Source organism: Cebidichthys violaceus, unplaced genomic scaffold (assembly GCF_023349555.1).
Source record: "Cebidichthys violaceus isolate CVI_PGR_0920_01 unplaced genomic scaffold, fCebVio1.0.p SCAF_19, whole genome shotgun sequence".
In the NCBI taxonomy this organism is placed as follows: Eukaryota; Metazoa; Chordata; class Actinopteri; order Perciformes; family Stichaeidae; genus Cebidichthys; species Cebidichthys violaceus.
The window spans coordinates 11,551,114-11,568,829 of NW_027176361.1; the positions used below are offsets into that span (position 1 = coordinate 11,551,114).

The 17,716-nt window shown below is 44.0% G+C and overlaps 1 protein-coding gene across 2 annotated transcripts in view; it reads right to left on the reverse strand.

The window, feature by feature from the left end:
* Nucleotides 1–17,716, reverse strand: part of eml3 (EMAP like 3) — a 37,342-nt gene that overhangs the window by 15,239 nt on the left and 4,387 nt on the right. Inside the window, exons 3-7 of one of the 2 annotated variants that reach the window (XM_068713666.1) lie at nucleotides 6,455–6,631; nucleotides 5,918–6,032; nucleotides 5,232–5,738; nucleotides 2,066–2,176; nucleotides 1,789–1,817 (exon numbers count right to left, since the gene is read on the reverse strand). In XM_068713666.1, coding sequence (XP_068569767.1) covers nucleotides 1,789–1,817; nucleotides 2,066–2,176; nucleotides 5,232–5,738; nucleotides 5,918–6,032; nucleotides 6,455–6,631 — 939 coding nt within the window. The remainder of the gene's footprint in view (nucleotides 1–1,788; nucleotides 1,818–2,065; nucleotides 2,177–5,231; nucleotides 5,739–5,917; nucleotides 6,033–6,454; nucleotides 6,632–17,716) is intronic. The other variant, XM_068713667.1, reaches the window with a different exon arrangement.

Below are 17,716 nucleotides of genomic sequence, written 5' to 3' on the forward strand. Positions count from 1 at the left end.
GGCCAACGCTCATAAAAAAAGCTACGCTAACCACAAGTGCGGTCGGTTGGGAAATGCACTCATTTTTGCACAAATAGCTACATGTGTGAACCAGTGAGAAGCTGCTTGGGCACAAGTACAGAAGTATCGTTCAACTCTGGCCTTGCCAACACTGAGTCCAAAAGTCCCTGATTATAACGAAGTCTTTGCAGTGTGTCTATATTTGTTGCTCTCAGGATTATACTTCTGTTACACTACAGGCAGCATTCATTGGGAGGGAACATCTTGCTGTGCTGCCTTTGCATTGAACTCCACATAAAAGGTCGCCTGTCAATCAAAGGGCCCTGTTTCCATGCAAACACCCTGTCCTATCTGGCTGTTCAGCTCTTTGTTTACACAAGTCCGGTAGTGTCTATGTTTATGATTGTCTGTGTCCAGGTGTGTCTTTGTCTCCTCCATATCTTCTAATAGCGGAGAATGAGCGCGACAATACAGTTCACCGCCGTCAAACCTTTCACTTTCACAGCATGTGGACCACATTATGCTGCTTAGCATTATATTCTTTGTTTGACTGACTACTACACAACCGGAAAGGCTTTTACAGGTTTCTTCAGCCAGATGTGCAAACAGATGACTAAGAGACTGCAAAAACCTCATCATGACTGGGATCATAAGGGACTTGTTAACACACTAATTATGATTAGTTACATTATAATACCTTGCATACCTTCTCATCACAGTTAACATGGCTCAAAAAGAAGCCTAAAGCAGCCCGATTAACCTTTGGCTAAGTCTCGCCCCCGGCTGCTACTCCGTCAAGATGTCAGAGTTACCCTGGAGCCCACACTGTCACTAACTGTACTTCCTGCATAAATATTATCACATTTTTGGGTTTGCAATATGCCTTTGAAGGATAAATTCAGGATGTCAAAGTGAGTGAGCAGTGAAAACAGGTTAAAAAGATAAAGATAGACGCTAAAGCTACAGACCACGGCGTAAAAGAGAACCACCACATCTCCTGGAGATCCAGACAGAAGACAATGAAGTAAAGGAACAACACTGTTCCAGGTAAGTCTGTATTCACTGTTACAATCATTAAAAAGCAACAGCAGCATGTGTAGTTTACCTTCAGTAGTTAGCGTAGCATAGAAGTGATGAGCTAACATACTCCGCTAATGTTAGCTCCACAGGTATTTACGTAGAAACATTATGTTCTAGAAACGTAAATCTCATTCACTAGTGTCACTATAACAAGTTTAACCATGATTAGCACCAAATCCACCAAACCAGCCTGAAAATGAATGGGAGTCTATGGAGCAGAGCCGGACAGTTGTCGGACCCTGGTCGGGGATGTCTGATGCTACGCTATGATTGGCTAGTCTGCCTTTGAGGGATGGGACTTAGCAGGAAGGTCGGTTGGGAAGAATACCAGCCAATCTGGTGGGACATCCTACAGCTCTACACACAAGCAAAAAAGAACCGTAAGCTGTATGCAATCAAAAATGCTAAATAATAAAATCTCTTATCTGAAATAACCAAAACTTGGAAATGCGTATTAGGAAATCGAGACATGTGTTTTCAGGGCCTCTAATCACTGCATTCTGACTCAGGTTCATCCCTGCACACTGCGGTATGCGAGTTGCCAAAAATCTTGTTTTCCTTCTAGTCTTCAAGATTCCGTGTTAAATACCTTGTGTATATGGCAAACTGAAACCCTTGGCCATTTGGATAAAGTGGTAAACACAGTGATTGTGGTCTCAGTTTCAGGATGAAAGGCATGACAAAAAAAAAAAAAAAAAGCTACATCACCTGCACCGGCGACCAGCTCCTTTGCTCGGCTGTGGAGACAGAAAACAACTTTATGAGACTAAAAATATGACATCATTTCAAGAAGATCACAGCTTAGCTCAGTCGCTTTCATGGGAATGGAATTTTATTATTATTCATAGGGGCCATCAGTGTTCCAGCAAGTGTCTCTTTCATGAGATATATGTGAGGCTGAAGCAGCCATAGGAAATAGTGAGCTGTGTGACTGTGTGGTGACAGCTGTGTGGTGACAGCTGTGAGTGACGGCAGCGTGGCTCACTTCTCCAGGCTGGGGGAGCGGGTGAGGAGGTTGGCCGAGGACGCCGCCTTCTTGTCCAGACGTTTCCTCTGCCTCTCCGGGTTCCCCAGTTTCTCGCTGTTCCTACGAACCCTGGAACACCAGGACAGAAATCTGCTTCAGTTTCCAGCGGTAAACACTCTGCGACGCTAAATCCCACGCAGATGCATGCAATTACCCCACTAATCATGCATGCAAAAAATGGTAGTTTATGGATATTGCGCATGTATAAATAGTACGTACACACAGAAACATGCATGTTTGTGTTTGCTATGTTTGGAATTGACTTCATTCCCAACCTTCCAAAAGGGTAAATCTGGTTTAATACAACCTATTTTTTGTTTTGGCCACCATTACTCTCTGTAATAATAGCATTGTAGACCTTTCTCAATAAAGCCCTGCCTCCATTTGTTACTGTTGCTACGCCTGTAAAGCTTTTCCAGTTTAGCAGTTTACAATGATAATGGTGGCAGATTTACCATTGGAAATTGGTTGATTTCAGCATCCTATTTCGAGCTGGCAACTGTTGATGTTGCTGGATAAAATTGCAATTGTAGTAGACAGATTTGATCAACTACAGCAGAGACGGTTAAGAAAGTAGACGGCACATTTCCGGTCATTTGGGTTACGCCACTGCCCCCGCCTCTTTAGGGGACTAGTGGCAGGTCTTGAGTCCGTTAACTCCAATGGGAGAAGTGAACTTGAACACAGATTATGACCAATTATTTTGCTATTTAGTCAGAGAAGTAAATATTGGACCCATTTTTCACAAGCCCCATATCATTTTTTTTTAGACAGACGATGTACTTTGACTTTGTTTTGAAACCTTTCTCTGTCTCAGCAACACACTTTTGTGAGATCTGGCAACATAGATATCTCTTCTCTCTGTTGCTGCTAAACAGTCGGCCTGGTGACGTTGCTAGTCTAGCGTAAGCCAAACTGTGTCAAGATTTCGAGCTAATGTGAACTAACGTTCGCGAACGCCCAGGCCAAATACTTTTGGTAATGCTAAATCTGGCTGTCAGCTGTCTAAAGATCTAATGTTAGCAAAAAGAAAATATAACTACATTTGTTCGGGCCTAATTAGGAGACTGGAGGTGCATACCATTTCATTGGCTCTGCTTGTAGTGGTTCATCTTTTGTTAGAAAGCAACTTTAGCTATAGCTAGTTAGCTAATTAACTTTAACTCCTGAAGTTAGTTTAAACACTAGAGAAGACTAACAGGTCCATGGCAAAAAAGTGAACAGGCTAATGTGTTGGCAAACACGTAGTCATTTATCTGGGTAAACTTCCCCAAATCCATAACACAGCAGGACAGAGCAGCTAACGTTACCCTGAACTCACCTGGAACTCCACAGGGTGCCATTAGCTAATGAGATGCAAACTCTTGGCCTTGGAAATGAGCTTAGGTTACTACAGGCCGACTTTAGAGCAGACAAACGCATTAGTAACGAAAAGAGGAACAGGTCGTAAATAAGCCAAAAGGTCATCTAGAGCAGGAAGTAGGTCTGATAATATTCTGATAATTGTAGTTCGGGAATCGTGGCTCTTGTTTCCCTTTCTTTCTCTTTCAAACAAGTTTGGCTAACACGGAGGTTTGTTTACAATCTGTCTGATCATGTTTCCTGCCCCGTCAATCTTCTTTTTATAAATTACTTCCTGCTCCCTGATCTCATAAAAAGAACTTGGGGAGTTCAATGTCATCATTACTGATAGAAGTGTACCATGAATACTGGACCTAGTTGCAATAAACTGGAATAACCCTTTAACTACTGGCTTATAACTAATTATCGGTAATCACCCAAACTCCCAATTATAAGCAGGCAACTTGTAGAAGAAAGGATTGGTGAGGGTCAAGACAAAGGAACATGATTACCCACAAACAAACTGTTCTGAACCATAATTAATCTCTTATTGTCTCTGAGGATTTCTTGCGACACACCCCGTTTCCTGATGACATGCCATTGTATCGGCAGCATGACTAGAGGAAGTGTTGTGGGACTAAAACAAATCTTTGGTGTCTATCTACGTCACTGGCCACGGATCGAGGAAGTGAAACTCAGCCCCTCCTCCCAAATCTCTCCACTACTAATCTGAAGTGAAGTTGAATGTAGGTGTAGTAAGCTGACTTTCCGAGTACCTCAGAGGGGCATCGTGGCAGAGCTGAGCGGAGGGACTAGAGCACATGTTACCCATCACTAATGAAACCCATTTCCAAGCCACAACAAGGAAGTCGGACAAAAGAACACATGCATGCACATTACACACACAAAGCAGCAGTGCTCTGGCACTGTGCTTTGTCATCGCTTCAAAGGCAGTCGTTTGAGATCAAATAACAGCATGCAAGAGATCCTTGATTCGTTTGAGGAAGACAAAGTTAAAAAGTGTGATTAAAAAAAGAGCAGAGCTGCATTAAAAACAATCAGGATTTCAGGCAGTTTGTGTGTTTCTGCAAAACCCAGTTGAATGGCAGATCCTTAGTGGCACTGTGTCAACTCTTCACATCTGCATCGTCTTACAGAACCATCAACCTTAATTCTCTGTGGCTACAGTGAAGTTGTAACCTGGAGAACCACTCCGGAGGTTCTTTTGACGGGTATTAACTCTGATGTATGCTGTTTGGACGGATACGCCATTTCAAAATATTTTCTATCCTTGAAATGTTACATCTGTACAAATCGAGCAAACCCCCTGACCCTTCTCGATCAGTCTAAGTGTATACATGCGGTAACCCTAGCCCCTTTTGTTCAGTATGCTGTGTTCAATTACCCTCACAGCAGACTTTCCATTGGGTTCCAATTTGTGTGCCGTGAAGCTAATCTTGGATATGTCACTCATTGTGTTCCACTAAGGCTTATTGTTTCCCTCGCCCCCTGCTCAAACACATGGAGAAGAAAGCACACGGAAGCCGGAGCGAACATGACAACAGAACATGTCGTCCCCGATCGGGCTTCCTGCTCTAACACACCATAATCACACCCTGGCAACCTGATCGCCTCTCAAGGGGGTTTGCAGCGCAACTGGGGTTTGCAGTCAGAATCAAGACATTTTTTGATTAGTCCTTAAAAGCCATGCGATCAATCTCGAGAGAGAGAGCGAGAAGATGATTAAGGAGACGGCGGTGGTGAGGGTGGCGAGATCACCCACAGCAGTTTCTTGTCTCCTTCCTGGATGGGGGGCAGGGGGCCGGAGCGGGAGCTGAGGTTGGAGTCTGAGGTTCTGACCGAGGCCGGGGCGGAGCCCAGCTCCTCTGGGGAGCAGCTCCCATCCCGGAAGTCCTCCCTCTGGAGGCATCTGATCGTGGTGGGCTGAATGGGCTCCTCCACCGACGACGTCCAACTCAGCTCCTTTTCCTGCTCCCCTCCTCCTTCTTCTTCATCTTCCTCCTCATCCTCCTCTTCCAAGCCAGGGACGCGGTGGAGCTTTGCCAATGTCCCCTCAACCAAAGACTGCCCCGGAGGGAGGGCGTCCTCCAGTTGCAGACTCTGGACACGCCTGGGTAGAGGGACCCTGTCCTGCCCAGTGTCCTGCCCTGGGAGGATGGGCTCTGTCTGGGTTGATCTGTCCAGGGTTGCTGGTCTGGGTCTCGGCGCCATGGACACTAGGCTTCCTATGTGGCCATTGGCATTGGTCACAATGCTGTCTGACAGTTGGCTAGAGATAGTTCAAAGGTCGAGGTCAACACGGTAGAGTCATACAAATTACACATCATATGAACACAAGCAGGCTTCTGAACGGACTAGCATGCCTCTGATGTAGTAACAAGTGAAATAAATGATGACCACTCATCATCCATGCTGGTTTTCTGAGCCCTTAGCGTGTTGGTCCAGTACCTGGTAGCAGGGTGGCGGATCCCATCAACGGCTGAGCTGGAGGAAAGTCTTTTGCTGCCCGTGCAACCATCAGAGCAGCACACAGGGTTCAGCACTCGAGCAGCACCTGGGTTCACTGGGTGGGACAAAAGTTGATTATTATTTGAGCGACGTCTCTTGATTGACTGGCGCACTCGGTATGTCCAGTTGTTTTCATGAACAGCGGTCAGAGATTTACAGTGTGCACCATATAGGAGAGGGTTTATTTTTTGACATTTCACTAAACTTTACTACTTTACGTAGTGAAGGGTCAGGTGTAGGCAGGTTATTTACTTCTCTCTCTCAAGCTCTCTTCTTTAAGTCTTCACACAACTACAACCATCACTTTGTATGTGAACAACAGAGTGCACACTAAGTGCAATTCCCTCAAACAGAGAAGGTCTCAGAGTGTGTACCGTTATCCCCATTTATACAATTTAACATGCATCGCCCCTGGTAAAGTGTGAAAAGCACCGGGCGATGTTCTACCCCCCCGTGAGCACGTTGAAGATCACTCACCTGCAATGAGCTGCTGTTTCAGTAATGGTAAGAGCTGATCATGGAGGCGGATCCTGCGCAGGGCGTCAGCCAGCGAGGATTTCAGCAGCGTGATCTCATCTTCCTGCGCCTGCAGACGCACCTCCATCACGGAAGCTCGGTCTGGGAAGTCGGTGCTGCCGTCTGCCGACGCGTCGTCTGTAAAAGAGACCATGAAGGTGGTTTAGGAAAGTGGTGCTCATCGTGAGAAGCCTGGATGGAATGAGCCAAACAAACCAACCAGGATTTAGCGGTTTCATCACATCAACAAAACCACTTCCATAAAACGCCAAAGAGAAACTTTGAGCAGCATGTTGTCGACCAGCAATGAGCTCAAAGTTTAACACAAGTAGACATCGTGTTTGTTCAGTTTGTTGGAGCGCTCTGTTTCTAATTATCTTGGGCTCAAATCACGCAAGTTAAGTAAATTCAATGTTAAGTGCTGTGCAGAATGTATAAGAAGCAACACGGCATTAAACAATGCTGAAGTAGTAAATAGGACTCCAGTGTCAAGTCATTTATTTTACTGCAAGAAATTATGATAATTAGCATAATTTAATTGGCAAACAATCAGAGGAACATCTGCACTTCGTCAATTGTACAATGTAGTTTTGCAGGCTGTTTTTATTTTTTTAAATCTGGGTCAAGCGAATAAAAAGAACTTGCAGTCTCTATCGACGGTAGCTTGGCTATTTCAAAATGGCGAGTTTGTGCAGGATGTGCCGTTTCGTGCTGCTGACGATTCTCTCTGACCAGTCAGTGTTTTAACTCCACCTTCTAGTTTCGGCTCAGCTCGCTTGGAACCTTGACCAAGGTGGTACCAAAACAAATTACAAAACTTTTGCCAACCCAACGAATGGAAACACTGATGGAAACACTGATGGAAACACAATTACACTGCAGTTCTTCCCTTATATTTTGAAGGATTGGGTAAAATCCGCCTGACATTTGGATGGAAATAGAAAAGGAAACAGGACATGAGAACGTGCTAACAATTCTGTAATAGCGGACTAAAAGTATAACAGACATGTTCTGCTTCTAAAGTCACTAGAGTGTAATTCCTGTGTGTGTGTGTGTGTGTGTGTGTGTGTGTGTGTGTGTGTGTGTGTGTGTGTGTGTGTGTGTGTGTGTGTGTGTGTGTGATGGCATTCCTGCATTGTGAGGACACTTTGGCAGGTCCTCACTATTTCAAAGGACTGTCTGAAGATCATGACTTGGTTTTAACGTTACGGTTATGTTTAAGTTTAGGTTACGGTTCGGGTAAGCGTTGAGGTTAGGCATTTAGATGTGATGGTTTAGGTAACGGGCTAGCGAGTGCATTTTGTCAATGGTCCTCACAAGTACAGAAAGACAAACACGTGTGTGTTTTCTGGCGCGCTGTCCATTTGTAGAGGGGATCACAGCTGCTTGGAGCATTGTACTCAAACAGAGGAGTGTCTCTCAAAGACCTCATTGTGTGTCGAGTAGGGCTACAGTTCTGCTGTGTGTTTGTGTGAGTGTATGAGAGGCACAAAGCTGTGCGTGTACACGTGCGTGTGGAACGCCTCCTTCTGTTCTCGTGTCACTGGATGGAACAAAGCTGTGCACAGTGAGCATCAGGAGGGTATTTTTCCTGCACCAGCTCAACTCAGCTGTGTTGGTAGTTCTCATGATTACTCAGCCACTCGATTCTTGCTCAGCCATTTTAGTTTTTGTTTTTGCACTGCAGGCCAATAAAGCACCAGCGTTAATTGACCGAGAAGTTCCAAGGAAACGTTCCCACTCAGTAATAAGTAGGTAAGAGGTCCTCAGACACCACTTCTCTCTGCACAAATCCTTTAAAGACCGCTCCACTCAATTTTAGCAAGAGGCCAACAGAACCTGGAATAAGACAGTGCCAGTAATCATAATCGGAAAGGCCAAGTCATACTTTCCCCTTCCGCTTTGATCAGCGTGACGTAAATGTCGTCATCTGCCCATTTTTCGCACGGACCCCTTTAGAGGACGTCAGATTGCTGGAAGGATTTGTTCTTTTTGACTGTGATGATAACGCCTCTGAAATGTCACATGCTAAAACTGAATCAATAAGTAATACAGCAATATCTACCTTGACACCAACATCTACTGCTCATACCGAACCAAGAAAGGCTGAAGCAGCATAAAGTGCACTGAATTGATGAAGGACGTGTTGTATTATTATATTCATTACTCATTTTAATTAGCTTTTACGAGACAAAAGTGTACAAAGGCTTTTGTTATAACTTCTAGAGGGTGGGGTCATGCTCCTTCAGTACCTGTTCATACAACGTGTCATAAATTCAAAGCAGTGATTGTGACTTTGGTGAGTCTGAACTAACCCTTTAAAGCACCAAAGTCACAAAATAACACTAACTAACTAACAGTACCAGCAACTACTGTTTTCTGCAAGGTAAAAGGAGTCCGGTGGCTTTGAAGAGAGCATGATGACGGCTTCAGGTCCCCGTCAGAGAGGCAAGATAAAGTGGTGACAATATTCTGAGAATATAGCAAACATTTAAACTGATATTAATGTTTTCAGGTGTCTAAAATACGTCTTCAACAGTACATTGCTGTTGAAGACGTACGAGGTTTCATCCAGACTAGAAGGTCGACCTAAAGTCCTATCGTCACACTGATGATGATGATCTGTTCTTGGTCGAGACCAGAGCACATTTATTCAGTTTTCATCCATGAAGAGTTTACACCGCCCTACAATAAAACACGCTCAAAGAGACAAACACAGTGTCATGAGGGGAAAATCTAAAAGTTCATTCCACTAACACAGCATGACGTGTCACTAAACAGCACTGGCAGGTTTTATGAGGCGGTCTGACCAGAAATGAGCTGACAAACACTAAAAGCCATCAGCTGTGACCACGACTGGACATCATTCATAACAATAAATCACACAAGGACCTGAGGGAACCAGTGGAAGGAGATGACCACACTACCATCACTTCAAACCATAAAACATCCTGAAGTTAGCCTGTTTAGGCTGTCACCACAGAGAGAAAGGCTGGTGTGTCGTATACAGACATGGGAATGAGCTCTCGGATCTGACGAAATCTCAACGTCTCCTTTGTGGTCTAAAGACGTTTCATTACTGCAAAACAAAAAGGTCCTTGAACTCTTTTCCAAGAAACTACTCCAACCCTGGTCTGCACCTGGCGCGCAGCCAATCTTTACTGCTTCACTGGAAGATTTCATCAGCCTGCTTTAAACAACATGTAAATGATCTGCCCATTTATCAGCACTTTGTCTCAACCTGTCTTTTCCACGGCGCTTAGCAATTTGTCATTTTCCCCAAGAATGCCAGCTGAAAACGCACGAAGAGTGAACCTTCAGGTTCACCCACTCAGCTCGCTGTACTACGGAGCCCCGGGAGGGACGTGGAGGGGAAATAAAGAAAGATCTCACAGTCCTGCAGAACTTCAAAGGGTCAATGTAAAAAAAAATACATAAATTAAAACAAATTTAATAAATTTAGGTCGATGTACTTCCAGGTTAGTTCTGGATTGCCCTCAAATATAAAGACAAGACAAATGAGACAAGAATTAGTGAGCTAGCGCACCCTGCGGTCCCTCCGCCTTCGGTTAGCGGTTAGCTGCAGCTCAAACACAGCAGCCCACTGTGACCCCCGACTGGCTGTATTTGAGCTGCTACAGCTAACCGCTAACTGAAAGCACGTCTCTGGAGCTGTCGTCCACTCTCTCTAGCTAATCTCACTTAAATTACCGAAAGTTCTTTTAAATCTCTTTTTTTTTTGCCCCTCCATGTTTGTTACAGGGAATCCAACTCCGGTAAAGTTGAATTATTTTTGGTTCAAAATGTTGCCTATAATTCTGAAGGACACCAAAATATAACCTTTAAAGTACACTGTAGCTCGAAAAATACCAGATTTATCATTTCTAAAATTCTGTGAGGCATAAGAATCATACATTTACAGATAATATGTATTATTCCTGACACAGAAACTAAAATCTTGATATGTAATGTAGATCTATGAAGCCTTCAGTAAACATTCCCTTTGATATCTGTGCATGGAAGCCAGCCTGGATCCAGACAGCATGGTAACCTTCATCACCAGGAGATGTCAGCCTCTTTGCCAACCGAGTGATGTAAAAACAGCCAGAGGCCTGGTGGACGTTTTGGCACACCAGGGTTATGATTCACTGTGGCTCTTAAAGACATTTTCCTTCGGTATAACAGTTTCACTGGAACAGGCATTTCATCATCAGCGCTATTGCGAAACGCCTGGAGCTGATCCAGCTGGGCAGGGGAGGAACTGTTCCCTCCACAATAAAGATCTACTTGAAAAACGCTGCGCACCGATTACCCTTCAAAATAAGAAATTCTAAATGTAGGAGTAACATTTGAGACCAGCTCTCAAGTGATCGCATGATTCGTCAAGTACGCTCTGAGAAAAGAATTAACCCCGTTTGTTATAATTCCTAATGGAGAACATGCTCCCACCATGTCTAGGGCTTTTATTGTGAAAAGGTAAGAACAAAAAGATGTGCTTCCTTTGCCAAGGTTGACAGGGGCAATAAAGATTGCCGCATTTGTTTTGTTGTTTGTTTTTGTGAACTATAGTGTACGAAGTATTGACCTTGTTCTGTAAAAAAAAAAAAAAAAAAAAAAGACATTGCATATTTGCCACGTGATATTTGCATTCTGTGTGAAAGTAAAAAAATAATATAAAAAAATCATTGACATGCAAAGAAAGGCCTTTACACATGTTAAGGTCAACAGGTGCTGATAAATACCGGCCTGTCTTCAGTCAGTGTAGCAGTGAACAGAAAGAATAAAACTCCTGACTCCTGCAGGGTTTGCTCATCTTTCATTACAAAAAGCTGACTGTCAAAATAAACTAACTGGTAATCATGTGAGCAAAGTTCTTCCTAATCTTGGGTTGGTTGGAATTCCTCCTCCTCCTCCTCCTCCTCCTCCTCCTCCTCCTCCTCCTCCTCAACAACTATTACCTTGCGCGAGGCAGTTGGATTCGCAAGATCACGCGAGAATCACGAGATCACGCGAGAATCTTTGCGGCGGTGGAAACGGTATTCCCACATCTCTGCTGGTGGATACATTTGTACTGGGGCGTGGTGAATAAGGTGTAATTGTTCATCATTACAGGCTATGTTTTTGTTTAATCTACTGACTCACTTACTTCAGCTGGGTGTATAGTTCACAATTAGCAGTGGATTGTTAATGTGTGGGCATCATTGTTGCTCCACGTAATGACCTCTCCTTCCTTGCTGCTGCTGCTGCGACCTACATTCAGCTAGTATCAAAATGAGCTAAATGGAAAATGCCACCACTGCCAAGACAATACGTTGATGTTACATCGAGGTTGAGCTGAAACAACAAAGGAAAGACACCTCAACTCAATGTGATCATCGTGAATCTGCTCAAATTTAGGTCAGACCTTCCTCCCCGACCCGTCAGAGTAAAAGCCTGCTTAGAGACGTCTGGCCTGTGGCCAAGTGCACGTAAGAGGAAGTGTTTGATGGAGTGACACAAGCAGCTACTATGGAACTTCAAGGGAGACCACACACACACAATGCAGGCATGCTTGTATCAAAGCACTGTAGCTGCAGGTTCTAGAGAACATAACTGAAGATCAAACACTGTTGGGATTCGGTTCAGGGTTAGGACTGTGTGGGGTTTGCTACATCCAGGGATAGTTCTGCATCAGTGTAAAAACATCCAGATAAAAGAATGAGCTCAGTAGCTCACGTGGTAAATTCAGCTGATTGTCCGTTTCAACAGCACTAACCCATCAGTATCATCAGTATCATCAGTAACAGTCTCCTCTTCGCCACTCTGGGCCTTTCCTGCTCCGAGAATACTTTAGGAGAGAGCGGCTGGAGCTTTAACGGACATCCGAAACCCTCGTCTCTAAACACTACCTGATGATAAACAATTAAAACATTCCAGACCCTCCTTTTGTGAGGATGTTGCTGAAAACGTGGATGGAAAAAAAAAAAGGCTGAGAAAAGCAGAAACACATGCTGAAAGCTAACTTCCCACCGCGGGCCTCCTCCTCCTTCTGAGGGGGAAGAAAAGAGCCGACGTCAGTCAGCGAGGAGCATCAAAGAGCAAACGTCATTAGCAGATAAACAAGTTTCCCTTCAGAAACCCGGATGAACCCCTCTCAACACTCAGACGGTGATGGATGAGCACATTCCTCCTGAGGCCGTATCGTAAGCAGGTCTTCCTCCACACTGTGGGTTTGCAGCCATTGTGAATTATACTCATATTTGGGGTTTATACAAGAATATGTTTACATACTTTAATGATCAAAAAACACTATTTGTGTCATGCTGTCTGCCTGAATCTACGGCGTAACATAAATATTGGGGGTCCAAACACTTAATTTCCTGCATTCTGGTGAATATTTATGCATCAACTTCTGATGGAAACATTTTTATTTATGTAAAGGACAACACAAAGGCGCCAAGTGACAATTCAAAATACTAATTTCAATTATGTATTCTCCTGTAGATCACCTTCCCTTCGTTGATTAGTCATGTTCTTTATGCTTTTTACATGCTGAATGACTTATTTTCAAGAAACTTATGAGAACATCCAAGCACAGTATTTAAAGTGGTGCTCAGTTTTACAGATCTGTTCAACTAGATTAATCAACAAATAGAATGAATGAACTCATTTCTCAATCAACACCACAGACTGTGTATAAGAAGTTGACGTTGATTTGTGGACTGCCGTTTTGAAGCCTTGAGTTCGGCGTTTTGGTCGTCGCCATCTTGCTTTTTTTGCAACCAGTGAACGAAAGTTTCCATATTTGGACTGACGGACTTAGACGGCTCTGGTAGTGGTGGTCTTCTTGAAAAAGACCATGAACTCATGTTTACAATGTTTACTGAGGCAATTAATCAAGTGAGAAGTAGAGTCATTTTCTCATAGACTTCTATGTAATCAGACTACCCATACATTCAAACTTATCTGTGTGTTCTGATAAGTCCAGAATAAAATGTTATAATATATATATATATATATATATATATATATATATATATATATATTTTATTATAATCATCGGATGTAGAGATTGGAATTGGTCTTGTTGGCTCTTTAATGACTCTTGACGTTTAAACAGCGTCTCATTTAAATTTATAACAAAATCAACATTATTTTACAATTGTTGTCCGTCCCATGACTGAACCACTACCAAACAGACGTCTGTCCTGGTGTCTCCATATGGTGTCGCCTCAATGACGTACTGTGTGGCCCAATCTTCCTGGTTGGGTATTTCCCTAAATGTTGACTGGTTCTGGAGGCTCTGAGGGATCAAACGTCAGTCTGACCATCTTCTCCTTTGCTGTGAAGTTCTCAAGAGCTGCAGCTTCATCAGACACTCATGCATGTTAAATCACGACTGTAGTCTGGACAGGAACCAAGCTTCGGGGCTCGGCTCTCACCGGCTGGTCTCCAGCGCCATGGACCGATGGGATTCTGCGACGAACACAAGCGCTAGAGAGCATTCACCTTCTATCTGCCACACCCCGCCTGATAGAAGACACCGCATGCTGGAGACCGGCCCAGAACACAATTAACAGTCGCTCTGGGTGTTCACATGCAGCAAGGCACGGAATAACGCATGCAGGAACTAGAAGACGACTCTAAGATACCAAGAGGTGGAATCTATGATGTGCATTCTGCCAGTTGTATATTTATATACACAAGGTTTTAACTCCAACTCCTTCTGTTGAGGGTAACTGTGAGATGTGATAACAAACCCTGGTAGGGGGACCCTGATTTCAGATTGGAATCAATTATAAAGAGACACTTCCTACATATGGAGCTTTAAGGCCTTATGGGAACATCATGGGGATATTATATAGAACCTGAGACAGGAAGTAGCTGGAATAATGTAGTAATGGAATGTGGTGCAGTCAGCAAAATCTACAGGACGGGGGTCCGTCATTTTTATACACTTGAGGATTTCGCCATCTTGGTATTTTGGAACCAGGAGTAACACGAGAGGGTGGAGCTATGTACAGCCAAAGTTTTAAAACGAAAACACGGACGACTCCCGGATCGGACAACGCCGTGGTAGACACCTGTCAATCACAAGGTAGCCCCGCCCCTAAAGCATCCCCCGCTTTATGGTCTGTTTGACTCTAAATGGACCATAATGTACTAAATGAACATCATGCTGTATTGAAGAAGACTGTAAACTAGAGATTGAGACAAACTCATGTTTTCAATGTTTACTGAGGTGATAAATCAAGAGAGAAGTAGAGTCACTTTCTCATAGACTTCTATACAACCAGAGGAGTCGCCCCCTGGTGGACATTAGAGAGAATGCAGGTTTCCTTCTATAGGCTGCCGGTCTATAAGCTGCAGACATTACAAGAAGCCCAGGCTCCTCCAGTTTTGCGGGACTCACACAGAGTCCCTGTCGACATGTAACACAACTACCATGACTCACTGAAATAATGGGCACTATCACACCATCTACATCTGCTCTGTTCTCTACAGGAAGGGACACCAAACAGGAAGTGGAAGCGTTCCCTCCAAAGGCGCACCATTTATTACTGAATTTGCCGTCAGGGGAAAAAAAACAAAAACATTAACCGTCTGCAACCGGCTCCGGTCCCTCTGCAACTCCTGCTCGCCACATATGAATACCGCACTGCCTTCAAGAATACAACAACACGTAGCATATAAGAAATGCCTGCGAGTATCGTCTCCGTGCAGTCTATCTTGGGAGAAACTCTTTTTTTACAGAGTCCATGTTGTATTTATGGCGAGGCCTTGACTGGCAGTTTGGTGGCACCACACCCACTCCTGCTGTAAAAAGAGCGTCTTCACAGGAACTCTACTTGGCAGTGGGATCCTATTCTTAGCAGGCTGGTTTCATACATGGACTAGATGAACCGAGTGTTCTATAGTCTGATTTTACTGGTAGTAGCAGTGGTGATGGGACACATACAGTAACACAAGAAATGTTTTTAGACGGGCCAACTCTCGAAAAGCATGCGTCTCCTCACTATGTAGGATGTCTCATCTTTTGGAAGTGCATTCTAGGACAGTCACAGTGAGTGACAGTCCTTTTAGTATACAGCGGACTATAAATATGACTATGATTACTATCCTCATTTCAGACTGACCGCCACACTGTGTTGCTATGTGCTGCTAATAGGTCTGCTAACACCATAACGGAGCTGAATATTAATGAAGGAGAGAACAATACAATACAGAATGTACATGTCTGTAATTGGTAGAAAACAGATGGAACAGTTGGACTAAATGAATACAGTCAGAGATGCAGAAGTGATCCGTTTCTGGTTTTTCCAATTACACTGTTCAAATGAATGAACGGCCATCAGATCAGAAGTGAATCAAGTGGAACACACACATTAGCAGACACCACAGGAGCACAGCAGCATCCACGCTCTGCACACATGACTGCTTTCCCGCTCTACTTTGAGCTTCTGGTTTTCTTGTTTTCATTTTTTTTTTCAGTTACAAGCCAAGACTGCGGGTGACTCATCGCCGTTTGGCAACAGCTCAGGGGGAAGCAGGAATTTGATCCACATTCAATTTACAGCAAAAAAAATGTCGGATTAATATTCAGACTTCACGGTCGAACTACTGCGTCAACTTTGACTACGACGACGGACCGCGAAGCCAGACTTCCTCTGGTTTGTTTGCAGGTCCTCTGAATGCCTCTCTATGCGCTAGTTTCCACTGAAGGCGTCCGACATTCCTGCCCAGAAAGCACCAGCAGAAGAAGAAGTGACAGGAAATGATGCACGCGTGCAAATCAAACATGGGAGGCGAGACACTCTTATTGCATCTATCTAGGCTCAAAAAAGAACTTCAGGTTTGGAATGATTTGGCCAATAAACTGGCCAAGCGTCAAATTAAATAATGGATTCATGGTTGCGGTTATGAAGGGGAAATGAATCAGATCAATTAACCAAAATACATATTTTGCTGGTGAATCACAACTCCTACAAGACTGCGCGAGGCCTCGGAGAGTTTGGTGTTGTTCATGTGAGAAGTATCCAATGATCCTGAAAAAGAAAAACAGATTTGATTCCAAAGCTGGGAATACAAATCCTCTCTTTGATTTTCACTTTTCTGAAAGGTCATTCCAGGCCTTGTGGGAGGCTGGCTGCCTGACAGCTGCACAGCCACACACTCTGGGACTGATGGGAGTCTTTTGTTCAGTCTCTGTGCACAGATACGCAGTCTTTGGCCAACGGGGTGCATGCACAGAGTTTTTCAGAAACTTCCCTTTTCGTCCAGCTTGATTAGAGCCAGATATAGAGCGGATGCAGCAGATATAATTAGCCTAGCAGGCCCTCCAGTTTGGCTTTTTATCCATTTTAAATCTGTTTGTCATTTTTGGGTTCCTGCATCTTCTCCACATCAGAGTCCCAAAAATGAAAGACGCAGCCTTCATTTGCATGCAACGTGAGCTGAAACATCAGCAACGGTCTTGAAATGTCTCTCCTGCAGCAGCTGTGCGACACTCACAGTGACACGTCCTCACAGTGTCCACCCACCCTCTGTACACAATGACCTCAACCACCTCCAGACGCCGCTCGCTGCTCCGCGCTCTCGCCTTTGATCGCGAGCACCTTGTCTCCGCTCAACATCCTGTACGCCCCTGCACTAAAATCTGAGGTTCCATCTAAGAAGTGAAACAGAGAGCAGCATCATATCTGGGAAACACTTTCCCTCCTCCCACCCACCCCCCCCCGCACTACACTGTAACTGCACTACTTGCATGGCTGGGTTGTGCAGAATATATGAATGTATTGACTGTGTTAAGCATCAGTAAACCTTTGGAAGTTCAACCTCAGCTCCTATAATAAGTCTAGTATATAATAAAGTGTGTAGCCAGAACACAGACACTCGGACCCTTAACCCTCCAAAGCCCAAAACCCGATCACGATCGTCTGATTTTCATCTGTCCTTGAACACATCATGTGCAACGATCGCTTACGTCAGCAACCAAAACTAATCTTAATATTTCATCCGAAACATTATATTCTACATGTCGCCCCGAATAAACCCTTTGCTTTAATCAGATTCTGTAAAAAGCAATAAATTCTAAGATCCTCAGTGCAACTAGGAAGCCATGACTGATTGGACTGAGACCAACAGTCACCTGACAAAAAATATAATACTTGTTTTTTTTTTTGTTTCTGATCATTTATGGCATTGTAACTGTGTTGTACTGCACAAAAGACGTGTGTGAGGTGC